The sequence below is a fragment of the Strix uralensis genome, chromosome 5 (genome assembly GCF_047716275.1).
Source record: "Strix uralensis isolate ZFMK-TIS-50842 chromosome 5, bStrUra1, whole genome shotgun sequence".
Classification (NCBI taxonomy): domain Eukaryota; kingdom Metazoa; phylum Chordata; class Aves; order Strigiformes; family Strigidae; genus Strix; species Strix uralensis.
Window position 1 is genome coordinate 72885777 of NC_133976.1, and position 27043 is coordinate 72912819.

The 27043-nt window shown below is 42.6% G+C and overlaps 2 protein-coding genes across 8 annotated transcripts in view; both read right to left on the minus strand.

The window, feature by feature from the left end:
• The window catches only part of LOC141944658 (sodium- and chloride-dependent GABA transporter 2), a 45948-nt gene extending 32144 nt beyond the window's left edge, over nucleotides 1-13804 (minus strand). For 5 of the 6 annotated variants that reach the window (XM_074871625.1, XM_074871626.1, XM_074871621.1 and 2 more), the window contains exon 1: nucleotides 139-4240. The gene's annotated coding sequence lies outside the window, so the exon portion shown is untranslated. Of the gene's footprint in view, nucleotides 1-138; nucleotides 4241-9673; nucleotides 9841-12022 lie in introns of those variants that run through there. The other variant, XM_074871622.1, reaches the window with a different exon arrangement.
• Nucleotides 13805-13941: 137 nt separating this feature from the next.
• KDM5A (lysine demethylase 5A) overlaps nucleotides 13942-27043 on the minus strand; it is a 51653-nt gene continuing 38551 nt past the window's right edge. Inside the window, exons 23-28 of one of the 2 annotated variants that reach the window (XM_074871619.1) lie at nucleotides 26172-26723; nucleotides 25248-25391; nucleotides 21947-22106; nucleotides 21433-21653; nucleotides 18831-19241; nucleotides 13942-16618 (exon numbers count right to left, since the gene is read on the minus strand). In XM_074871619.1, coding sequence (XP_074727720.1) covers nucleotides 16406-16618; nucleotides 18831-19241; nucleotides 21433-21653; nucleotides 21947-22106; nucleotides 25248-25391; nucleotides 26172-26723 — 1701 coding nt within the window. In that variant the 3' untranslated portion in view covers nucleotides 13942-16405. Of the gene's footprint in view, nucleotides 16619-18830; nucleotides 19242-21432; nucleotides 21654-21946; nucleotides 22107-23190; nucleotides 23251-25247; nucleotides 25392-26171; nucleotides 26724-27043 lie in introns of those variants that run through there. The other variant, XM_074871620.1, reaches the window with a different exon arrangement.

Sequence of the window (27043 nt, forward strand, 5' to 3'; positions counted from 1 at the left end):
GGACTGGGAGGACCCCTCCACGCTAGAAAATGATTAAACAGGCAGAAAGCGCACAGTGACCTCTCATCCACGGCGGACCCGGGTGGGTGTGGGGCGCGGGGGGAGCAGGGCAGAAGAAAACAGGGGCAGAGGTGTTACCTTGCAGACGGTGCTGTCAGGGCGCGAGCCGACAGGAGACGCAAAGGCAGGACTGAAAGGTGCTGGCTATTTAAAGTGTGGAAAGAAAAAATTCAGCCGTGGTGTAATCCTAGACTTCGCCCAACCCACATTCCTTCCCCCACCCCCCAGGGCTGGACAAAAACCTACACATGACTGATTTCATGGCCAGTGCAAAGGGGTTTGTTCCCCCCGCCTTCAAGAAGGACTCACACCACCACCGCCAGCGCTCTCCCTCCCGGGCCAGGGACCGCTTGGCTCCCGCTCTCCATCTTCTCACTGCCCAGTGCTGTCCCTGCCTGGAAGCACAGGAGAAAGGGGAGATCACCGCACACAGGTGCCTCTGCAGCCCTGCCCGAGGGAGCCGAAACCCCGAGACCTGCTGGGAAGAGGTAAGAGATGAAATACGAATTCATGGTGAATTCCCATCACAGAGCATCTCCTCAGTGGGGAAGACATGGGCACAGGGCAAGGTCCTGCATCGCAACCCAAGCTGCAATGCCCACGGGGGCAGCTGGGCTGTGCCGTGGCCAGGAGCAGGGGTGGACAGCAGAGCTCTGAGCTGGAAATAAACTCTGCTAAATGCTCTGCTGCTTCTTACTAAGGGCCCAAAACAGCCTCGTTCAGAAATTCAGCAGGTTGCAAACTCTCTTCCCTCACACCCAGGGATCTTTGCCACTGGTCTTTCCCAGGAGCAGCACTGCCCCATCCCAGGACATCACTCCAGAAGCCACAATGGGAGCAGGCAAGCAGCAGATGAAAAATCACGCAGCAGGGATAAAAACAGCCACAGTTGTGCATACCCAACCCTAGGTTAGCTGTGGCTGTTCAAGAAGGAGGTCTTGGGATTACTGCAGGTATTTACCCAATGACCTTAGCTTCGTGCTTTGAGGCCATAAGAAAGGCAAACAGAACAGAATATTGTTCAGGCTAGATGTGTTACAGCTGTGATGGTCCAAAGATGTAAGGGAGGCAAGGTTTTAAAATATTTTTATTACATCTGTTGAAGAATATCTGGGGCAAGAGAGAACAACCAAAAAATCACGCTTTTGGGTTCAGTGTCCTTGTATCAGGCCTGCAAGCAGCAGCAGAACCTGAGCTGTGTACAGGGAGTTTGAGAAGATAGTAGAACAACAGCAACGAAGCAGAAAACACTGTGGTGCCACCACATTAATCTGTGGTGTACCCACACAGCACCGGACTTCCTACAGGAGAAACAGGGAAAGGGACAAAGGACAGGCAGAGGTAAGGAACAGATTCAACCAAGGAGTGATCAAATACACAACTCCTCGTCTCAGGAAGAGATGCCTAGCATAAAAAGAGGGTGACAACAGAAGTCTAGGAAACAAGGAAAAGACAGAGACAATGAATATATCTTTCACTACATCTCATAGTGCAACAACTAATGGCATCTAATTAAAATATTCATATTTAAAACAAAAGGAAATACTTTTCCCTCCCACTGTGCATAATTAATTAAATGTGGTACTTCTGGCCATTGCCACAGAATATCATTCAGAAAGGAACTAGGCAAATTCACAGAGGACTGCTCCACAGCAGCAACGATTAAACAGGATGGCCCACATAAAAGTCAGCTCCAGTCCTCAAATCAGTGACTGCTGGAAACCAGGGAAGATGTTCGAGAGTAGGAATTACACAAGACAGTAAGAAGCAGAGAACATCCCTGTGCAGAAACCGTCTCCCAGTGAATAGTGCAGTTGTTAAATAGTTAGGGTAAGGATATAGGGATTAAAAAAACAACAGCAAAGTCAAATAATACCTTACCTTGTGCAACAGATTGGTGTAAGGAGAGAGGAGATTGAATAAGGAAACATTTCTAGGGATTCTCAAAACTTCTGTGTGCATCAGCATCGCTGCTCAAATATCCCTGGATAACCACGATCACTACAGCACACCAATGGCAATAATCTTATCAACAAGACAAGCTAATTGGCAGGAACTAATAGACTGTGATAGGAAACCGTGTAATCAATAAACTATTTGACTTCCACCCAGCAAGATAAGACTGTGCTGAACACAACAATAAGTTGAAAATGAAAACAAATGTTTAGTGTAAACATATGCAGCAAGGGGAAATATTAAATCTACAAGTGCAAAAACAAGCTGGAAAATCCTAAGCGAAGCATATTTAAAGTAAAACATCACTTTACACATCTTCTGGGGTGAAACAAGAAAAAGTCCATATGGTTTTGGGAGATGGTATTTGAGAGATTTTAAAAAAAACCAACGAAACAACAATCTTTTTACTTAAGATAGGAAGAGAACCAACAAATATCACACAGGATCAGTTAAGACTACAGAAAAAGATGTTTTCAATACACATTTTTGAAATTGCAGAAGGCAAAGAAACTGGGAGGGGCTTTAATCTGCCCATCAGAGGCAATGAAAATCTAAAGGGAAAAATGCAAAGGATGCAATCTCAATGTCTAAGATTTTGAGTCTGTAACCATATCTAAGCCAAGTGGAAGAACAGGGACAGTCGGAAACAAAACCTTAGGAAATATTTGCAAGAAACAAATAAGAGATATGGAAGAATGTGAGTATTTAAAAAAAAAAACACCAAAAAGCAAAAACAGAAAACCAACAAGCCTAGCTAACATGCATGCTGTAGTAACAGGAAACTAATTTCATCCTGAGATCTACTGAGATAATGTCATTTAAAAATATTTGGATACATACACATACATATACTTTATTTGTATGAATAAGGAGAACACCAGGGAAGGGCTTTTGCAGCAGCGTGTACCACCTGGAGTTGTGCAAAATGAACCTCACCGGGCAGCTGCAGAGCATCTTCCTCTCAATGCTACAAGTGCTGGGCAAGTGGCAGTGCTGGTGCTGGCACCTGTGCACCACTCATGTCAGCCCCCCAGATGGCACAAGGGTGTTATTTTGCGTGTGACCTCCCCTGCTGGAGGTGTGAAATGGGAGGCATGAAATGGGAGGCTGCCTATCTAGAGCACAGGGCTGAAGACATTGCCAGCTGGAGCAGCCACACTCCTTCCAGCCGCGTCCCAGGTGGCCAAGCCGTGACCCGCCGTTTACTGGGACAGCTGGCGCTGGAGCAATGCCTCCCCGAGCAGGTCTTGCTGCAGCTTCCAGGTCCGGGCAGGCTGCCAAGCTGCCTTTGCTGGCGCAGAGCAGCGCAGCGCTGCCGCACAGGATATGAGTGTTCCGCGGCTGGCTTAGCCACTTCTCCCCAACACCCGTTTTGGAGAACATCAAGAGCGCTGGACCAGGGCGTCTCTGTCAGGGTACCTCGCACCACAGCCAGGACAAGAGCTGGAAAATCCTGATCCTAAAGGCTATGGATTCCTCTCTTGAAATTTATGTTGCATTTTGCTCATCTTTCTCTCTACTGTGCAACATTTGCCAAGATTTCTGTCTTCAGCTTGGTCCCAGTCTTCCACCAGCAGCTGAGGCTGCACTCCCAGGGAAGTGCTCACAGTCCAGACAAATCAAGCCTGGAATGAGCTTCCTCTGGAGATAACAAGGTACTTTGACATTTTCTGGGTCAGATGTGCGCAAGAACTGGCCCCATCCTGCACAGCCTGCACACAGGAGTGCTGGCCCTGCATGCTCTAGTAGGAACCACAGGACCTACTCCTAGGTCTGGTCTCACTTCACATCTACATCCAGCTATGCAGGGAATGAACGTTAATTCGATTTCTCTCATCTAAAGCACCCAGCCACCTCCAGCCACCCAGAGAGGCGGTTCAAACCTAAAAGGAGTAGGGATTCAAAAGCACCAGCTTTAGAGGAATGATGAGGGAGAACGAGGAGAGGGAAATGAAGACATATGCTATCTCTTACTGCTCTGCAAGTAGCAGAGACTTTTAAATGAACTTATACTCCTGACCAAAGCACTTTTATGAGAGCAGCCAAGGCACAATTGCTGCTGCTTCGGCGCTCCCGAGGTGAAGAAGCCATCAGCCACACCTGGCCTTTGCTAAGCACCAAGAGCAGCTTCGCTCCTCACTTCCACCTCCCCCTCCGCTTCTCTGTCACACATGACAAACTGCCTCCATGCGTTTTGGGGCCATGTAATCTTGCAAGCCACCTCCCAGCTTCCAGGAACTCAATTTGCCGTTATATTATCTGGGAACCAAAGGCCAGAGCAAATACGATACATTTCCTCTATCTGATAATCACCCTGCTACTGGCCATTTCAGCCTGAAAATGTTATTCAGCTTAAGTGACCATGGCTGTAGCAAGCAAAATTGTCACAAATACGCACAGAAGAGGGATAAATAGAGACTGATACTGGCTAGCACATTACAGGAACCTGGAGACTGCTGAGCAGAGAAAGAAGCCAAAGTAAGCACAAAGGACTGACTCGTGCTTGAGCCACTAAGCTCCCTCCCAGAAAGGCACATATATTTTGAAACTACACCATCAGGAGCCAAAAGCCATTGCAAGAGCCTGCCAGTGACAGAAGATCCTGCTGCAGCCATGGGGGCAGCCTCATTCAGATGCAGCCTCCCTAGCAAATACCCGCTTCCAAATAATGACCTGAAGGACCAGAATCCCAAGGCAAGAACAACCATGTCTCCACTGAATGCCTGCAGACCAGCGAAGGTCTCATTTCTGTGCCCAGGTTGTTTGTGGGGTAAGATACGACTGTCTGTGGACACCGTGCTCTGTGTACAGGAGATAAGTGGATGACACTCCTGCACTAGCCAGAGCTCAGGGACTAGCTTGAACACAGGACGGCATGCTCACAGCGAGTACACACTGGAGAACCCTCACCTGCAGATATTGCTGCCTTACCCTCCACTCCTCTGCACGCAGAAGCTGAGGGTGATGCTTGCACTGTGCTCAGCGTAGGCTGACAGCATACTGTAGAGTCCCTCTCTGTGTGCCTCAGATCAAAGGTCAAAAGCAGTAGAGCATAGGGGAGGATGAGACCCAAAGGACCGTGCCCCCAGACCTGCTTTGGCCATAATGTGAATTCCCAGCTGTGTAAGGGAGGGGCAGGAACAGGGCTGCCGATTCCCACCACTGCTGTCTCAGCTACGTCCAGTGCCAGTGGTTCCCCCTCAGAACAGGTTGGAAAGCGCAGTGCTTCTCAGGTGTGCGCTCGCCTGTCTGGAACAGCAAACCCAACACTAAGGCAGGAACGTGTAGGCATTTGTATTGCACGCACAACCACAAGCACAGCAGGAATGCCCAGGCAGGCAGATCTGCAGCGCTTCGCATCTTACCTCTGCTTTGACATCTGCTTAGTAGCTTGTCTCTGTTAAACACTCTGGCCCTTTGCACGCATGAGCAATGAACAGGTTTTTTTCTGCTCAGAATTCAAAAGTGTCTCCATTTAATTTATGGGCAAAACCAAAAGCACTGCAAGGTTATGCAGTTATAAGCACATATGTATAGATACCTATATATATGCTTATAATATAATACATAATATAAACAAGGGTTGAGTAGCAATCAAAGACTCCTGAGTCTGGAGTCTTCATACTTTTAGCATCTCCTTCTGCTTTCCTTCCAACTCTGACAGGTCCCACTAGTTCCTCAGGGCTCTTCCCTAGTTCCACTTCACCAGCAATTGGACATCCTGAATAAACCCTTGCAGAGTAACTGCAGGAACAGAGCCTGAGCACATTTTAGTGACAGGATAGGAATTACAGCTCTTCCGAAGACCTCCTGATGTGAAAATTGATAGTTTGCATCAAGAACATAACTCACCAGTTTGTTCTTGCAGCCAAAGAGCTAATTAGAGGGCATTTTCACATCAAGAACCATATGCTAAAGGAAATCGTAATTTCAGTCTAGTAACAATAGCAGTATTGCTTAAGTGACCCAGAAGTGAGAAGTATGAGATCAGCAGATTGATTAGGTACAGGGTAGATTGGGGGGGTAGAGAAGGAGCTGCGTATTAGGACCGTTGGGATGATGGTCCTTCCTTATGCTCTGCACACCTTATTCTTACTCTTACACGGCATTGATAAGGCTGGGATTTTAGATGCGCCTGTGCCCTGTCTGCCTGGAAGAGGTATGCTCCAGCAGGAAAAAGGAAAAGCTTTTCTCGGAGGTGAGACAGGGTTGCACCTGCTTAACTGATTCTTGCACAGAAAACCCATAATCTGGTTTTAAACAGGCAATGTCTGGGCAATGTTCTCAGAGCATCTGTTCATACTTATTTACATACTCTAAAAAAAGTGAAAGAACACTTTTAAATTCAAGAGACCTACTGGGCTGGTAACTACTCAGAACAGAAAGTTTCCATTCTGGGAGAAAAATCCACTAGATAGTAATTGGTGAACAAAATGAGAGAAAGTTTTAAAAAGTTTCTCAGAAATAAGTTTTCTAAGAGATGACAAAGCAAAAAACTTTGGCATTTTGAAAAAGGGCAGTAAGAAATAAAACAAGGGTTCAGTTTTTCCAGCCTCCAAAAATCAGAAATATAACAGATTTTTAGAAAGCCCCTGCATTGCCAGATGTGTTACCTCTTCAAAACATCCCAGGCAGCCCTCATCTCGGCAGGAGTGCCCCGGCTGAGCGCCTGGGCCAGCGCAGTGCAGAGGGATGCTGTGCTCAGAGAAGCACCATCTGGGAGTCCGGAGCCCACCCCTGAAATGCTGCTCAGTCCCAGGAACACCGCAAGGCTCTGCAGAGCTTTGCTGCAAGCACCACAGAGCCCATCCGGTCCCAGCTGCTGCTCGCCAGAAGTGGCTTGTGTCTCTTGTTTTGCTTCTGTGGTCGCCGGCAGCCTGAGGCAGGGCAGGAGGAAGCGGAGGGACCTGTGCTGCCTGTCTTCTCTAACCTGCTCTTGGCTGTCCTGCTGAGGTCCCTGCAAGGTAGCGTAGGCAGACACTCAAGAGTGCTGAGTTACCTCTGCGGAGAGATTAAAAAGGAGCTCACATACTGGAAGTGTGCTTCCTACCACTCATCTACTGAACTGGTTCAGTGTGTGGTAGGGATCCGAGACATAACATGAGCAAGACCTAGAGCCTTTAGACAGACATCTTCCCAGATGGATGGGATTCTGCCTGAAGTGAGCTTCACACTGAGGCTGATCTCTCTACGAGTCATTCCTGTTCTGGTGGTCAGTTGCAACATACCACAGCACTGAGTCTCTTTCAAGCTTAGACATTTTTTCCTCAAAAATTTAGGTAAAGAGTCATTTGCAAGTTTTGATAACTTAAGACAATCTATTTTTCTATTGATGAGTGCCAGAGATGAAAAAGCTAAGCCTCAAATTAGATCCAGGTGATGTCTGAAGAAAGCTAACCCTTCCACAGTCAAGAGGAGGAATGGCAGTGGAGCAGGGGCTCAGTGCCCAGGCACCAAGATATCAGCAAAGCCATGTGCTACATGGAGTAGTAGGTAGCTTCTTGGCATTGCTCAAGAGCAGCCTTCTCCCGAGGGAACGAAAGGGGTGCTGCTGCTCACGTGCATCACTCTGTCACTTCTGAATACCAAATTCCAAGCCACATTACCCTCTTGCCACCATCAATTCAAATACTGATGCCCAGCTGAAATAAAACATACAGGGTCTGACCTGATCAAGAGATCAGAGGAAGAAATACACACAAACACAAGGTCTTCCCGTCATGAACTACTTTCTTCAGCCAGACAGGCTCAGAGCATCACTGCTCTTCTTGATAGAAGACACTTCATTCTTGACCACTGCAAGCTAAGGCAGAGGGTCAGGTACTGCTTGCCTATCATGTGACGAGTGCTGGAAATGTGGTTTCATTAAGTCAGTCACAGCCCAGATATGAAGTTTTCATGGCAATCAGAGAAAAAAATGCAAGCATTCGTGGTGATGTGTCCAGATAGGGGAAATAATTAGAAATATGTAGTCAATTAAACCTTTAGTCTTGGTAGCCACCAGAACTGGTATCTAGGTGGAAAATGGGACTAGTCTTTGATATTATTTACCCTACAAATTTCCTATAGCAATGCTTGAACTGCATAGCAGTACCAGCTATACACCCTACTGCTAGCAGAGAAGCTGGGAATTTACACCAGAGCAAACCAGAAAACACCCCTTTTTTATTGCAGTCCAAATCTGGTCCTAACAATGCTAACGGACAGGGACATAGCACTCAGCTCACCGAGGAGGAAAGACAGGAACTTCAGGACAAAGCAACACTTGAGAGATAAAACCAGGCAAGGTGCTAACCTGCATGGAGGATGCTCCAGCTTGGAGGTGAGAAAAGGCAGCTCCACGCTTCCCTGCAACGGGGTAAGGAAATACTGAGCTGCTAAGTAGGAAAAGCTCTGGGGAGGCAGTTTGCAGTCTCACAGCTTCTCTGGAAGTAGACAGGCAGCCCTAGAAAGGTGGGAGGTGAGACCTCCCCTGCTGGGAAGCAAAAGCAGCTGGGGAGGAGCAAAAAGAGCCTGCAAAGGGCATTTGCCCTGATTTCCTTTGGCCTCACTTCTCTTGGAACAGTGATTTTCTAAGGTGTAACGGGACGGCCTGAGGGAAAAACACATGGAGCAACTACGCAATTGTGTTCGACATCAGCAGAGCTAAGAAAAACAGGGACTCAGAACAGCTGTTTTCTTGGGACAAAGCAAAGAAAGTTCCTTTTTGCAGAAATATCAGGTGTTGCTTGTGCAGCAGCACTCTGCACACTGTAAACAGGAGTTAGAAAAAAAAAGTGCCTGCTTTCTGCTCCAAACAGGAATCTGACCCATCAGCTTCCTAGAATTGCCTTACTCAGCAAGAAAAAAGAAAAAACCCCTTCAAATTGTGAATAGCTTTTCTGTGCTGTGTACTGTCTTCCATTATTTGTTATTCAGTTTTGTGCATTCTCTTAATTTTCTAACACCTCTAAATCCTGGGGTGTGACCATTCCAAGTGTATTCCTACTAGAAGCCAGGGAAAATCAGTGTTCCAGCCTTCAATTCCCTGTGCACAGACACACATTCAGGAACAGGGCAGGATCCTCTCAGAGCACTGTAAGGCGTCTTCACTAATTCATAACCTGTCATCCATTCCCTTCTAATACAGCTTGCAAAAATACTGGAAATATGAAAGGTCATTAAAGCACCATAAACATCATGGAAAGCACTCTCCTAAACTCCTTATTTCTTCCGAAAACCACTTATAATCCCATTTCTCCCACACCTACATTCCCTGCAGAGACAGCAAGTGGTAGTCCAGGGATTAGGGCATCAGTGCCAGACTATGTCAGTTTTTTCCCTCCTTCACATTCAGCAGGCACTCCAGACATATGTTGATTATCAGGGAAGTCTGTCCACCCCTCAGGGCAAAGACTCTGGTTTCCCTCTGCTAAACTATTCCACTATCTTCTTTCATACAACAGTAATTGTGGAAACCAGTAGCCAGGACTGATGATCTGCCAATCTTGGTTAAAAATTACAGAAAAGGCCATGGTGTGAGGCAACTCCCAGAAAAGAAGCAACCCAGATGTGCTTAAACCTTACCATTACGGATACAAACCTGGATAATGGTTTGCAGCTGCACCAGTAATCACCACCTTCTAGCAACAGGTGAAGAACAGTACTACACACTCACCTGGGGGTTCATCAGCAAGAGGTAGGGTTGCTACCAGATGATTCCACTACTTCTTTACCAGGTATTCTCACACACTGGTGTGCCGCAACCTTCTCTTCCAAGAATACTTCTAGGCAAAGCTAAGGCATCTAGCTTCTGCCTCCCCTCCTAAGAGACTATCAGGAAAGCTGGCAAGGAAATAATGGGATGCAACGCTATCAATACACTGATAATGTCTAGATTTTGATCTTTACAGTATTTCGCTCTGATAATGCCATTGCAGGGACATACGCAAGACCTGGCTAACATTTTCCAGCTGCATAAAGGGAAAAGTCAAACCATTAACTGACAGAAGCAAACAGAATGTGCTGCTCATCTCACATCCCACTAAAATCTGAGCTGTTTCTCAAATTCGTAATTTGGATTTGTGCAGGCTCCACTGCTATTATCATAGAACAGCAGTAGCCAACACCTTATTTCTCTGGGGAGCAATACAGTGTGCCCATTGCCTGCCGGGTGACTTGAGTTGATGCAAGACCGAGCACAGTCTGTGTTAACCTGGACACGGCTGCAACAGGTTGATCTGCTGGCACATCACCCATCCATTAAAAGCAGATGCCAGGCTGGCTGGTGACATCAAGCATCTCGGGATCTGCGTGCTCAGAGATGGCTGCTCTCCTCAGATATTAATACCCACAGCAGTTCCCTCTGGCATGTAGCTTGCTTTTTTTTTTTTCGGGGGGGGGGGGGGGGGGGGTGCGCAGTGACAGACTGCCAAAAATTGGCCTCTGAAAAGCCTCCAATTGAGGTGAGGCACAATGCCCCATCTAGGATTAAAACTATTTACTGCAGCAGGGCTTTTGTTTCAAAGGCATTCAGAGCATGTCCCCTTAACAAATATTTCTGTTTTTCAATAAATCCATGCTACTTTCATTGCCTTTACCTTACAACTTAACATTCGTTTGTACCAAGCCATCTCATTACACAAGGCTCAATGCTCTCAACGTCTTGCTGTGCAGTTTCCAGCTGTCCTACGCATTTATCACCCTCCCAAAGCCAACGTGGCTAGAATTTCGGTAAGGGCTGGATTTATTGCATCTCCCTGCTGCCTCAGTGCTCCAAGCAGAGTTCCTGTTTGGTTCAGGCAGGCTGACCAAACACATTTTTAGTGACTGCAGCTGGAGAGGATTTGAAGGAGTTCCCTGCTTTTCATTTTCATGTAACTTGAGGAAACCTCAAATCTTGCTTTTAGCAGACCACAGTTCTCAAGTTCTTGCAGGGGCATTAACAGTGATTTCAGGAATGATTTTAAGAAACTTTTTCCACCCTTTTAAAATCTTTCATTTCCAACATACAAAATGACTGCTAGTGTACAGTGGTGCTATCAATCATTATTTTTAAAGGTATGCAACATCCACCTAAAATGACAGCAAGGCATGTCTGATAAGCAACTGATGAATATCTGAATACTTTTTGCTTTCCTTTGCTACAATTGTGTTGCACTCACTCTAATAGCTGTTACTAGAACACCACAAAGGTGACAGCTATCCTGGGACAGCTGTCTAGTAAACAGCCTAATGTTGAATGAACAAGGCTGTGGACTGTTTCATTTCTCCTAAAAGATCAGATGCGCCCGTTCGTGCTCATTTGTATTATGCTTTTCTTCTAGTGTGAAGAACTGTGTACAGAAGGACTATGCATCAGTAACACTGACTTCAGCCAGGCCAGCTTGGTCTTGTATCTAGATGCATGGGAGCAACATAACCGCTCACTAGCCCTCATGGAGTTTAGGTATGAGCAGCACTTGAAGAAGCTTGGTTCTGCCATTTAGTTTTCCACGCATCTTACAAACAGCAATTCAAATAGGTTGTTTTTTGCCTTTGAATCTTATATGCCACCATGATGAAGCAAGCTTAGGAAACTGTCTGTATGGAAAATCATTTTGATCATTTGATGGATTGTAATGAACCCTTCTGCATGTCATGTCCATTCAATGAAGAGGAAGAAACAAGGAGGATGTAGGGAACTACAGGGCAGCTAGTCTCCCCCTGGTCCCTGGGAAAATTACAAAACAAACACTCCTCAAAGTCACATCCAGGTCAATGAGGGATAAGGTGACTGATAACAGCCACCACTATAATCATAGCCCAATCTGGTTGCTCTGTAGACAAGGGGAGAGCAATGGATGTATACCCTGACTTACAGCAAGAACACACTTACATAGATGGACAACATACAACAGGGGTGAAAAAAGGGGTGTGGACTGTTGTGCTCAGACTTGTCAACAACTTGAAATCTAGGAGGTGGCCAGCTGCAAGTGGAGTACCTCAGGGGCTGGTACAAGAGACTACGGGTTTATGTCTTACCCACCTGGGTGGTGGGATGAAGCACACTCAAGTTTGCAGATGACCCCAAACTGAATGTTGGTGGAGGACAGGAGCAGGACAACCCAAAACAGGGGAGGAGAGGGCTCCTATTCAGTTGGATCTTGACAGGCTGGAGTAATGTGCTGCTGGAAAGTTTAAGTTCATCAGTCCTGCACCTGAGAAATAATAAACCAAGGGACCTGGGGCTAACAGTAAACACAATGACTAGGAGTCAGCAGTGTGACTCCTTGCAGCTATAAACACCAACCCTGTACCAGGCTACATAGTAAAAGCATGGCCAGCAGGTTAAAGGAAGTTATTTTTCCCCTGTATCGAACACTTGTAAACTGCATTCGGAGTAACACATCCAGTTTTGGGCTCCTCAGTACAAAACCAGACATTGACAAACAAGCAACAAGTCCAGCTGAGGACCACCAAGATTGTTCAAGGGCTGCAGCTCATGACATGGTCAAGGGAGGCTGAGCCAGGTTTGTTCAGCTTGGAATTTAAGGCTGCAGGACCTGCAGTCTTCAATTACCTAATGGATGGTTACAGAAAATATGGAGCCAGACTCTTCAAGAGGCAACAGGCAAGCTACAGCAAGTGAATCTTTGACTGTACAATAGACAAAAGTTTGCACTGAAGGTGCTACAAAACTGGAACAGGAAGCCAGAGAGGTTGTCAAATTCCCATCCCTGGAAATACTCAAAACTTGGACACAGCTCTGGAAAACTTAACCTACATTCGAAGTCAGCCCTGCTTTGGTCAGGAGATTGACCCAGATGACCTCCAGAAGTCCCCTCAACCGAAATTACTAAATTCTAAAAACTGAAAAGATCAATGCCAGCTTCACAGTGTGGCTGATGACACACAGACATCTATCTATCTTATGCTGTGTAACTGTATGTCCCTTAAGATAATTTCCATAATATCATCAATTTTACCTTAAGTCCTCGTTATCAAATAGTCCAGGCTGCACAAGCATTCAGCTACAGATGATCTGCCAGAAGCATAAATCCTAAAAGTAATGGTACTGAAGTTCAGCAGTGACGTTTATCCCTATGCAAGTAAAGCTGCCCAATTCCAGGCCCTGGTTCTTACCAAAAAAAAGAAAAAAAGCTTGAAACCACATGGTTCAGATAAGATATACAACTCAAGTCTTGGCCATTTTTAGTTCCTCACAACAGCTCAGGTCGTTTCTTTGACCTTTTGTGTCAGACACATGAAGAGAAATAACATGAACAGTGGCTAGCATCCATGTAGAATATGGCATTAAGACATGTACCTTTCTAGATACACATGAGCTAAGATTTTGTGTATACTGAGATTCTGTCCCCAAACCATGAGATTTTTTCCTACAGCTGTAGCAGACCTGTAAGAAAATTATTTCCTTATCTTAACTTTGGCTTGCTTCTTTGCATACATTTTTATAAAAATTCAAAACCCTAAGATCTGGAGACAATACCACAGCTGTAGCTTTAGGTTTTTCAACCACTAACTACATATCTACAGATTTTTCAAAAAGTTAACATTTATTCATAAGTTCATACTACCAGCAATCTGTTGATAGGAATTATGCTCTTAAAAATAAGCTGAAACAATAAGATGTAAAGCTAATAATGATCTTTGCATTACGAACACCTTACCCGAAAGCAGATGAGACATCTGTAACTAGAAAAAGTGTGGCAATATCCTTCCAACAATGTAATAAAAGAGCCTCTCCATGTGATAATATGAAAAATGCCTACTAAAAATGTGACCTTCTGCACATTATTTGCACTTTCTTTCTGTTGTTCACTCTTTTCCATGCCTGTTACAAGCAGAATGATTTACCATTGCATCGTATAGCTGTGTGTTTCCTTCTCGTTGTAACTAGTGCTACTGTTAACATTCTCCACCACACCTTCTACTCAGAGAAACAGGAACATTCAATGCAGATTTACTTGAAGATCTCTTTTTCCAGTTGATGGTAATTACATACAACAATGACTTTATCGCGAGAGAGAATGTAGGAATGGTTAAGAGGATATGCTCAGTGGCTAACAGGATATGCTAACCATATTTTCCCTGTTGTGTCACGGATTCTAGGAGTCAGGAAAGAATACAGAACACTGGGACTCTTTAAGAAATCTTGTACTAGTCTACTTCTGGAACGATAAAAACATCTGTGACAGATAGTCTATCCACTCCATATAGGGAAACATTTACGTAGTACCATCAGTTAAAGCTTGAAGGAAAGTAACATCTGTTTAAACCAGTTTACCAAAACTAAGCATACACTGAGAAGAAAAAAATGTAACTGGAGGCAAAAAGAGGGTATGTCTAGCTATAGCATAGACTCCTTCATAAATAAGTAAACAAATAATACTCTTAAGTTTGCTAGGGTTCCCATTCAGCCGCATGCTTAAACACAGCTTGCTTTTACCACCATATCAGTCTTTAAGGAGCAGGAATTGGAAGTCTGTGCCCAATTTGCACTCAAAGCTCCAAAGACCCTGTATCTTCTGCCCTCCATCTTACTTTTTTCTTTTGCACATCTTCCTCTTCCCAGGTAACAGGCACAAATAAAACAAACTGATAAAGTTCGTCTACCTGAGCTGAATTTTTTTTTGGATGGACAATTCTGCCAGATAAATAAACTTGCAAATATTAAAGAACAAGAGAAGGGACACAGAACAGTCAAGACAGAACACTTTTGTTTTTGTCAATATTTCTTTAAATCCCAATCCAGCTCCTAGTAAGACTGGACACTACTTACAACACTCCTAGAACTGCAGAAGAATGGAAACACAATAGGGAGCGAGTAGAGAGGGGGACAAGACAGCCCAGTGGCTGGCTTCAGACATTCACATACACAAAGCCAGCATCCACTGGAGTTGTTAAGGCCCAGATGCCCCACTAATAGGAACAAACCCAAACACAAAGGTAGCACATGAAATGTATTTACCTATTTAAACACAGGCAGCTGGTCAAGCTAGAATGGGGAAGGTAACTGCTAATTCCTTGTACTACAAGGAAGGAATGGAGTAAAAAAACCCAAGCCCACGGGCAGGTTTTTGCTTTGTGAACCTCTGTCTGTGCTGCTGGTTAACAGTGGTAAGTATAAAAAAATCAAAGAAAAATAATCTATTTATAGAACAAGTCAGTAGTCTGAGACATTTAGAAAAAAGTAAAAACAAGTCCTTCTTTAAAAATGGATTTACTAAAACAACTGTCACCCAGGATGACCCCAAGCCCTCTGGTCCTCTGGCAAAGCCAGGGGCAACTTCAAACAAGAACTGTTGCTGATTGTACACTGGTACACATCCAGCAAAGCCAGCAGGGAGGGGGATTTGCGTTGCGAACAGTATCTGCAGACTGCTTTCTGGTATCGCTTGAGACCATGCCCGTAGCCTGGTGATACTGGAAATAGTTGTGAGTGAAACTTTTCACAGAAGCACATGTCAGTGTAACCTCTGAGGTAAGTGGGCTGTCTTCTTTCCTTCCCATCCCTGGGTACAGATCACAGAAGCTGGTGCCCTGGGTGCTGTACCTCCTTGCCAGCTCCATCCTGCGTGAGACAACTTTAATGTGCAGGAGTGCAGAATTCTAAGCAAAGCCTAGAACAGGAGAGGGCACCCCTGTGGAAAGGGAAGCACTCTGCTCTTCCCAAGCTCTGGTCTAGCTAGACATCTTCATCAATGTTTTCTGGCCCTCCTCAGGACAGGAAGATCAGCTGTTCCCCACTAAGGATAAAAATCTTGCCTAGTGGAGTAGAGTTGGGTTTCTTTTTTGGTAAACAGAACCTTTGCTGATTTCTGAGATCATGAGCTCCTCTGCCCTTTAGCTACAAAAGAGAAATTAAAAGAAATTCATCCACTTGCTCCCATCCTTATAGTGTAGTGTTAGCTGCCTGGATATGGAGGCAACTTAACTCTCCCAAGACATTGCCCTACTCACTGGGTTGGCATAGGGAGGCAAAAGATAACTTCCAAAGTCACCTCCTTAGGGTAATCTGGTAGGCCTAAAAGCTCCAGCCTATGCCCACCAATTCCAGGCCATCTCCACTGCCATCATGTACTTCTAACACCCTGAAGTGTCTTATCTATCAGCCTCGGGTTTGCTCAGTCTCTAAGAGCAACAGCCACACTCAAAGATGGAAATACTCAAGTCAAAAAACAGTGGCTGGAGCTCCTAATCAGGCGGTGTCTGCATAGATGAGTCGGTACCACTGTGCCTTGACGTCCCCGTTGTATGAAGGAAGCCAGCTGTAAGGAAGGGACCAACTCTGCTGCAGGTCTGTACATCCTTGGAAGTGAAGCTCAGTGGCTACATTAGCTTCAAACCCTCTCTCTCTGTAGGGTTTCAGTGGTCCATTTCCCAACAAGTTCCAGGCATCGAGTAGTTGCTAACTTGTCTCTTTAAGATCTTCCATTGGTAGTTTGTAGCTCAGTAAGAAAGGAGGAGGTGGTGCATGAGCAGGGCTACTGGGACCCTGCATTGGCTTCTTTGCACAGTTTATACAGATGTAATCCTCATTTTCAGCCATTTCTGGAGAGACACCAACACAAATTTGATGAAACCACTCATCGCAGCCGCCATCGCACTGCACCCAGTCTACCTGCAAGAGATCAGATCAGCAACACATAGCACATTACAAGGCAAGACAGATAGGCATAGTTTCTATGAAGAAAATACCTTCTATTAAACCCACCTGATACACCTAGAACACAAAAGCTTTTGGACACAAATTAATGCCCTATAGAGCTTGTTTAAACAAGCTGCTTCAGTTTAATAAAAAATAACACTTTTCCAACAAACCTTGGCCCTCTTGCATCCTTAGACCACAACAATACAAACACACACTACCATTACTGAGGAAGATGACACCCAGTTCTCCTCAGATGAAAGACAGGTATGCCAGAACACACTTAGAATAGGAGCAGGCTCAGGGACAGTTACTTCAGCATAGATGATAGTCCACAAATACACATCCTAAATCATACACATCCCCTTAGACTGTATTATCAAATAGTAGCTTTCGCAACTTGAAAATTACAGAAAACAAGAGGACTTGACTACTGCTTTTGGCTAAAAAAAAGCCGCATGACATCAACAGCTTTAATACTTTTCTAGCAGCTACATATTAGGTATACAGCTGGTCATCAAATGCCAAAAAAATGCACACAAACTGTAACTCCAAAGTGTCAGAACATTTAAGCTAAAATATTTCAAACTTTCTGCTGAACTTGCTATAGAACAGTTAGGAAAAGGCATAAAAAGTAAATTAAAACTTAGGAAGGAAAAAAGATTAATTACTGGATTTCTGTAGTTCCCTGAGTAAAAGTACATGTTAATTTGGGTCAGTGGGCAGACACTGAGATCTGCAGGATAGAGACCAGATTCTTAATTTTAATGGCATGCACTGGTACAGCTGTAAAAATTGTTACTGCTGTAGTTCTGCTTTCACCTTACAGGGGAATGTGAAAATGAAAATATATTAGAAAAATAACAGTAGTGGTAACCTATCTAAAATGAAGAAACATTATCAGCTCAATATTTTGCTTTAGTTTATAGGAAAACTACTCCTGAACAATTTTTTTTAAGTGACTAGTAATGGACACTAACAGCTGCAGCTTCAGTCATCACATTGCTATATCTGCCATTTTTGCCTTGTATGACATTCACCTGCAGAATGTACAAAAATACATCCAACCTTATGGCAAGACAGTCATTCCATTAAAAGCTTTGATTATACAATGAGGAATTTTACTCAGTTTCATTTATGGAAGTTTGACAAATTTTGTATAACCTTCTTTATAATATGAACTTAAAGGCACTCTTCTCCCTCTTGCAATCTCAATTTCTGTAGAAACTGTACTAATACAAGCTAATTATCATCTATGAAATAAAAAGAACAGTGGTACAAAGACTGTATCATCTTTTGAGCAACTGAGTGTAATTTCTAACCTTGGTCTAAGTTTAAGACTTTAAAATTGGTCTTTTAACTGGACTTTTTAAGTGTTCAAATGAACACTTTAATGCCATGTTACAATTTTGCAAAACAAGAAATAAGATCTTGGTATTTGCAGTTGTTCCTACTCTCTCTTGTACAAGCCAGTGCAGTATAGTGTCTATCCCAGTTATTATTAGGAGTGGTTTTGTCTTCTTTCTAAAAAGAACAAGAAAAAAATTTCAAAAAAACCATTTTTTTGATCATCAATTAGTCTGTGTTAAAAGCTGACAATCAGGACAGGTAGTACCACAGAGAGAGGTGGTTCAAGTTTCTTTTGTAATAATCCAATCAGGTCTAAAATTATTGATTATTTATCTCCAACAAGAAAAGTGAAGCACTCCAGTTGGAAATCTCTCAGCCTGCATCATCACTGTTCACCAACTGTATGTAAGAAATACAGAAAACTCAGTTCATTTAGAAACATTGCACATCCCACTTCTGCTCAGAAACACACTGAAGTCAGAAACATTTCTAGCTGAGTCAAAGAATTTATCCTTTGAATCAGCCAATGTGTTGCACAAAGCCAGCAAAAAATTACACAGCTTGAAGAAATTAAACTTCCCAACCAAGACAGAGTACTTTTTCCCAGATTCTAACTTTCCTTCATCTTCTCCTGGTGTAAAGTACCTAAGAGAATAAGGAAGTTCTATAGTTTTATCTACTACATCTGTGTACCTATCCAAGCACTACTCAATTCCTCTCTCATTCCCAATCATACTACTTTTGTTGCTCATGCTGTTCAACCTAATTATTAAATTGCACTGGAGTTTTTGACTTTGCATGGAATGTCTCGTGACAGAACTAAGCGAAAACTCACTTTGTCCTTGCAGGGCCTCTGGCAGTTTTGTGCAGCACATACAGCATTCTCATCATCCGACTCTTCTGCTCCTGACCAGTCATACTTCGAAGGAATATCTAGAACCTTCTTCTCTCTTTTTTTCTCTGTGCTCTCCCTTGCTAGTTCCACCTTTGCAACAACTGCCTTCTCTCGCTTCTTCTTCCGTTCTTCTTCCTTAGCCAGTTTCTTTGCCAGCTTGTTCAGCTCCTTTGTCTTATCCATGGTGAGTTTTAGCTTCTTCTTCTTGGGTTTTTCCAGTTTTTTCAGCTCTTTAGATTTTTGCTTCATATCTCCAAAGAACTGCTCTGCTCTCTCCAGCTTCCTTTTCCGCTTTCTCTCAGAAGAGTCTCTCCCTCTCATTTTCAGTGGTTTCTCATCCATGCTGTCATCCTTCACAGAAAGGGTGAAAAGAGATTTTTTTTTTTTCAAAGTGCAAATTTCCACATACTGCAAAGCTGTGGTTTGAGAGATATACTCAACTCCACTATTACCCTGACAAGGTATGAAGGAACCTATTCAACAGCATACTGTTACAAATTCTAAAACAAAAAGGGGGGGTTCAACTTTATTTTCACCATACTAGAAAAAAAATCATAAGTGGTATCAATCGTGTCAAAGTACAATGAATCAAAAATGTCCAGTGGAAAAAGTAAATCATCAGCAAGGGTAAGAAGGCAGAATATGCAATAATTACAACTCCCTTCTCACATTGCTTTTTAATAAAAGTTGAGAAGATTAATCATTTGTTAGATGCTCTTGCTTATTTTTCATCCCAGATCAGTCTTGCTTGTAATTATTTTTGAGAGAAAGCAATTGCTATTCTGGAGATTAAGAAAGAGCAATTCGTGAATTCTTAAAATGTATCATCAACTCAAGCAAGAAAGGAAAGTAACAGATCCATTATTTGAATAGCTTCCAAACTGGCACACATTGTAAATATCCTGGCATCATTAACAACTCTGAAATAGCAGATTCAGATCAGAAGTGAGGCTTAAAATTGGCAAACTGTCACTGCAGGTAGTATCCACAATGACAAGTCCTACTTATATCCGAAAGACTCACATGTATAGCTCCTTTGTACAAACAGGACTGACTCAATTTCTGTTAATACAACTAGATACTTTAGCCTTAATCATTATTAATAGATTAAGGACATACTACAAGCCAGTAAAGAAAGACTCTGTTTACTGTACATTACTTAATATAGCTACTCCACTCAAAACCAAATCCTCTGAATATTATTATACAAAAGTCTAACTGTTTTGCATGTAAATAGACATAAAAAGGTATACAATTCAAAATGAGTAGTTCTGGCCAAACAAGTATTCATAAGGGTTAACCAGAACATGTCATAATACATACACCCTCTTACCCCCTTCTCTGAAAAGAAAGCTGTGCTTAACTATTAATATCAGTCTGGCACACTATTTAGAAATTGCTATTTGCTGGCATTCAAACTGTTCTTTAATCAATTTCATGCCAAACCTGTTAGATTAAAAAAAACATTAAGCTTATGAAGTACTTAGGTCAAAACACGGTAAAGCAGTACTTTGGAGGCAGGATCTGTTTTATACTACTGTCCTAACTGATGGCAGCTTCACAACACTGATTTATCCACTGTTTATGGACGCCACTCAGAAAATGAGACAACTGATTAACATGTTCACCTAACCTCACTGTTCACGGCATGTAACCTTCCATCTTATATTACTGTACACTACCAAAAAGTCAAGGAAGAACCATCTTCAATATACTTCCTGTGCACTTTAGTAACCCAAAAAGTGATCATACACTCCGTAACTAAACATGGGCAAACTGACCCCTAACTTTAGCTGACAGATGATAAGGGGTGGGTTCCAGTACAGCTCTTCAACACAAGAGCCTACCTTCTCTTCCAGCACACCTCCATCATTCACACACACCATTTTCCCACCGCATCAATGAGGCTAAATGACTTGGACTAGACCTAAGATTCAGCAGATAAGTCTGCCTCATTCATTGTCAGCTGAGCAGTGATCAGCACACCTTCACAGTATAAGTATTTTTATTTATATAATTTTTATAAATGTAATAAAAAAATTGCTATGTTATTCTGAGGAAGAATAGGAATCTTATTATCTGCATTACCAAACCATTTTTTATTAAAGTGTTCTTTTCCCAGTAACAACAAAAGTTCAGCAACATACAAATACCAAGTTATATAAGTGTAGACTTTCTATCTTTCTAAATGTTTCCTGTAATTCTTTTGCAGATCAGTTTTGATTCCAAGCATAATCAAGAACAACGTTTCCTTCCCTAACCTTGTATCTTCTAAAATAAGGTTTGCATATGGAACTGCCTGAGCAAACTGTTCTAAATATACTTGTGGAGGACAGTGCTACGGCATAAGTGATCAAGAATCGAATTTTTGCATCTCTTATTCTGTTATTTTCTGGAATCTACTATTCCCCTGTTGAAATCCAAACATGTCAAAGTAACTAAGGATTCAACTACCCAAGATTATATTTTTTCAAAAAATACCAAAATAATGTGGGTTGGGGTTTTTTTTTCCTATACCAGAATATTTCTTCAAGTTCCATACCTCCATGACATGAAGGAACCTGTCCTCAGAGGGTGGATGAGTAGCCTGTAAAATCCGCCAGATGTGCTGAGTCTCATCCAGCGACACCTCTAGCAGATCTCCTACCATCATTAGATCTTCTAGCTGAGCTTTTGCTCCAGGTGACAGCTCCAATACAGGGGGCTCCAGACTGCGAGGTACCAGTGGACTCTTCCGAGGCTGCTTCCTTGGAGTGCTAGAACCTTTCAGATGGAAGGCAAGTCATGTAAGGATAAAAGGAAGAGATCAAAACCAAAAGAAGTTACATACTTTTTACAACAACAATCTAAGGAGGGAGACAATCCCAAGCAAAAACATTGACGCAGGTTTATATATCAGACATCAGGAAACTAGCTGCAATGTAACTCTACCGTACCTTCTTACAAACAACATATCCTCTACAACTAGCACAGGTCACAGAGCAGTTTCCCTCCTTACTGACTGCTCATCCCAGCTGTCTGTTCAATTTTATCTCAGCATATACAAAAGTAAATACCTTGAGAGCAGCTTTTAGAAGCAGACGAATATGCATGTTCAGCACAGAATGAGGGAGCAGTCCACATGTGTGTCACCACTTCCTCTGATTTAATGGGGATTTCCTCATCACAGAACAAATTGGGCTCCAAGCTGCTAGAAGATTTTACACTGGCATTGTCCTGAAAAAGACCCACAGAAAACATGCAACATCTGGATCCAGAAAATACCTACCTCAAAGTAAATTCTACTAAGACTGACCAGTCTGCTGTTCCTGAAACTACTTTGAAGTACCCCACCTGAGACACCAAGACCACGTGCAAAAGGTACAAGTTACATCCCTACTTAAATAGTGGATGAACACAGCAACTGCAAAGACAGGTCAATAGATTTATAGCTAGTGCATGAGAAACACTGGACAGTTCTCCTCACTCTGCAGTTCCTGAAGTATGGTCTTCAGAAGACAACATAATGAAAAGAGGCTTACTGTTAGCCTACAAAGTTTTTTTTTGCTTGAAAAATTTAACTGCAAGACCATAAAGACTGGCATCTTTAGTAAAGCAGGAGTATACTGAGTAAATAATGGTTACTACAGAAAGAAATGATTAAAGATCTTACAGGCAAGGAAAAAACAGGGTGCTCCAGCACAGCAAATATCAACAGTGGCAAACAATCAAAGGTTGGCCTGGGATCAGGACTTTTATGGCAGTCTTGAACCATTTTAAGATGGGCCCAAACACTGAAATGAAGAGGGCTGTAAGAGGGCTTGAGACTACTGTGAATATTTCCCTGAACAGAATAATGATGGCATTGGCTTATGCTCAGCTCAATGCACTGTGTAGGATGGCTGCTTAACTTTTTAGAAGCATCACCCTCTGAAATGGGACAGATGCCTTCAGGTGCAGGTGGATCCATTAAGAGAAAAGAGATTAGGAATCTCTTATCAGTGGGAGCAGCTTTGCTTGATTTTGCATTACATTAGGCAGAGAATCCAGAGAAGGAACAAGCCCACCTAGTACTAACTTCTTCCTCTTCTTATTCACCCCTGCAGATGAAATTAATAAGGATAATCTCCTCAACCAGGTGTCTACTTCCACAGCACTTTCCAGAACTTAGCTACCCCATCATATTTGTGATGAAACTGGCCAACAGGTTAAACAAACTTAGCATGCCATGTAAGACTGAAACCTTTCAGAAAACAATATAAAACAAGAAGCTGGCTTAAAAGAAGAGAACGGCTGTAGAGCAGTTATTGACAATATTTACCTGAAGATTAGCTGTGTGGGTCCCAAAATGGCCAACTCAGGAAATTGTACCACCCAGACACTGTCATTTCATGACATAAAAAGGGAGTTTAAGAATGGTAATCTCTCTCTGGCTTTCAGTTACACTCTTAAAAGGAAGTGAAGTACACACTAATGATTTCAGGACAGCACTAGAAGTGGGAAATTCAGATTCAAATCGCCCAGATGAAAAGGTAGAATACATTCAGAAAGAGGAAGATGTTTCTCCCTACATATTAAAGGCTGTATCTCATACAGTATCTGGATATCATATTATACTAAAGGAAGTTCAGGGCCAATAGGTGAATTAATAAAAAGTTACCACCATTTGGTGGCCACAGGAAACAAAGGTGCAAAGAAATGAGAAAAAACATGAGAAAAAAAATGAAGGCAATTAAAGATGAAGAAATTTTACAGTAAATTTGACCAGTGAATCAGTCTGCTTATAAATCTTAGAACAAGTCTAGATATTGCACTCATAATGAAGTATTTGCTGGCAAGAATCATGTTTTAATTAGAAGAAACACAATATAATCAGACAGGCCTTTTCACATGTGTTTTTGTAACCACTGCTGTACTTCAGAAGTTTAAGAGCATGGTTTTGGATATACAGTCTCTGGACCCTTAGGGGATCCAAGGATTACTTCTACAACATCCACAAGAAGTTATTAAGAGCAAGTTCATACATCATAATCTATACACTTTTTTTTTTTTAAAACACATCACTCCACTGGAAAATGTTTACAGATCAAACTGAAAAAACCCAACCCTTGAAAGCCAAGTATAAAAATGATTAAACTTTGAGCAACTTTGCTATTTCTTTTGAACTTTGCTGCTTCTAGTTTAGACCTGAAGAATTTGGCTGCCTGAACATGTGTCTTCCATTCCAACCATGTTAGCTGACCTAACAGAAGACATTTCTGGTCCCTATTGGCTTTGCCTCCAACAGATTTTTACTTTCACAATTACATGTAGTGGTGGACATCCAAATCAAAAGGGTTAAGCAACAGATTTTGAAATCATAACACCACAATCATTAAACAAACAAGATTACACTCCTGCAAAACCCTCCAATCCTGACAAGCATATGCCATCTTTCTTGACATATGCTTTATCACAGCCTCAGAAAATGCCACATCTTCCAGAAATGCCTTAGTATGATTCCTGATGCAAAGAACAGTTTGAAAATCTTTTTTTTAAAATATAAAACTAATTTAATTAAAAGCTGTGACATCCACTTGCAATACATTCTTGTTGACATTTCACATGGGACTAAGACACATGTCTGTATTTGCATAAAGCTGCTTAGAAACTAAATACTAAAAGAGATAGAGGCAAATCATACCTGGAAAATTTGCTGTCCATTTATAAACCAGAAAATCTGCCTTAGAAGAATTTATATGATCACACTGTCTTCTAACTTAGCATCTTTTAAAGTACATATGACACTATCCCTAAAAAGAAAACACTGCACAAGAACAAACATGGTTGTCTCTGCATGTATCAAAAAGGACAATTCAGAAGTTCTGAAGTGAAATACATCACACTGAAAACACGGTTATCTCTACAATTGCCTTTTCTCATGACAGTTCTTCTCTAATTAAAATATTTTAAAAATTTAACTGCAGCTACAATTTCTGAACTGAATCCAGACACTAATTTTACAACACGATCCACACATCTCATTCTGAGTATTTCCACACATTGCAAACTAAGCGGATATTCCTTTATACGAGGGTTGAATGAAGAGAAAGGTATGGAAACTTGAAAGCAGCTCTGGCATCAGGAAACTTCTTACAGGGCACACAGCTTTCAAAGACTAATTTTTTGCTGTAGCAAAAACTGTTGAACAACTCTCCATATAGACAGTTACTCATATTTATTCAGACAAAATCAAGAAGTACCTCTTCTGCAACAGGAGCCTGGGCAGAATGTACAGAGATAGTTTAAGATATGAAAAATATTCCAAAATAAATTGAATTAATAAAAACAAGTGTTCTGGATTAATTCCATGTAGACAAGCCACATTGGACTGCTTACCTTTATGTCATAGCCATACGTCTCTCTTATGTCTTCATCAGAGTCTGTCTCTTCATCATCATAATCCAAAGTCTGCCGTGGGGATGAGGACACACTCCCTATCACTCTGTTAAAGGCTGACTGCTGGAAACTAGTCAAGTGTCCCTGAAAGAAAAATGGAATATGGGAATGAAAGAGTAAAATTTCCAGAAAAATCTATAAAAAAGCTGAGTTATTGACAAAGAAAACAGTGGTTCTTTTGGCCTGAGGATAACTGCCTGGACAGACACAGAAAAGCCTACTTACAGCAAGATGTGAAGAAACACAGGTAAATTTCCAAGGAAAAGGCTCTATTACATTTTATTTCTATGTTTATGAATAGTGACTAGAACAATCCAGATACTGCTGTTCAGTGCTACCAAATTACAGCCTGTGGTTGTACAAACTTCATCTTCATCATCTGATTACTGATCTCAATCTCAAGATGAAGAGGTCAGCAGTACAAGTACCAGTGTTCCCTACAGTCCTCGTCGAAATTTACTAACAAGACCCCAAATGCCTGAGAATGACAATCCATGAGAAATCGTAGATATCAAGATCTTCAATTCTGTCAAGAGAGAAATGGAATTTGGACACCAAAGCAGTCACCGCTTTACACATCTTCAGGCCCTTAGCCACCTGTTGTATCTGAACTGAGGTTTCTTACAAGCACCTTCAACAGTTGCTCTTGAGAGTGAGTACAAAGTACCAGGCCTGTTCCTGCAGCAGCCTGTAACTGACTGAAGCCAGCCACAGCCTGAGGAGCACTGAATTTTGGTCTAATTTTGGTCTAATTCTCAGCCTTTAACTGCCCTCCCTTCTCCCCCAAGCTTCTCCAAGAAAGATAAGGCATTTCAACACACTGAAGGACAAGCATGGTAAAGAGCAAGATATCCACATCCTCACCTGCAGGTCTGGGTTAGCTGCTGCTTTCTGTAGCTCTGCACTGATTATTTTCTCTGTTTTCTCCCGTGCTGCCTGCTCCACCATTCGTTGGCTGAGCACAGAAAGCTTAGCCAAAGCAGAGGACAACTCGTCAGTGGCCAAAGCCTGCCGCGCTCGGTCCTGCCAACTCATTGCACGTTCTGTCAAGCACTGCAACGCCTCCCCTTCCGGCAGCCGTACAGGCAGCTTCTGCAGGGACACCAGCAGAGACAGTATCGTCTCAAGCCGTGGCCTCCGGGAACGCATGCAAAGTGGACACAGAAACTTCACTTCTTTAGCCTGCCAACTAGAGCCCTTCTTCTGAGAACTTGTTTTGGGAAGGGGCACGCAGCCACTATGAAACCAGTCTTTGCACAGCTCACACTGTAGCATGAATCCACTAGCTGTTTTGCGGCAGACACAGAATTTGACTTCTTCGATCCGATCCACCATAGTCATCTTGGCCAGGTTAGCTGCCCTGAGAGCATGCATGGCTTCAATCTCCTTCTGTTCCCGCTCCTTGAATATAGCCACCTACGCAGCAAAGACAAAGAACAGCTCATGACCTTCACAGCTAAGAGAGATCACATTTTATTAGCAACGTAGGGAAAAAAAAACCCCACAATCACATAAAGAGATCTTCCTAGTTAAACTAGCCCAAAATTTAGGAATTATGGTATCTAATTAAAAGTTTAGGTAAAATACCTCTTTCTCAATTACTAATGACTCCCCCGAGTCCTTCTGACAGAGGTTCTATGTAAACTTTAGATAACTTTCTCCATATCTACAAAGTTTCTGAAGTTCATAATTATATCTGTCATACGGCCACCAGAAGAACAGGTTTTGACCCCAGG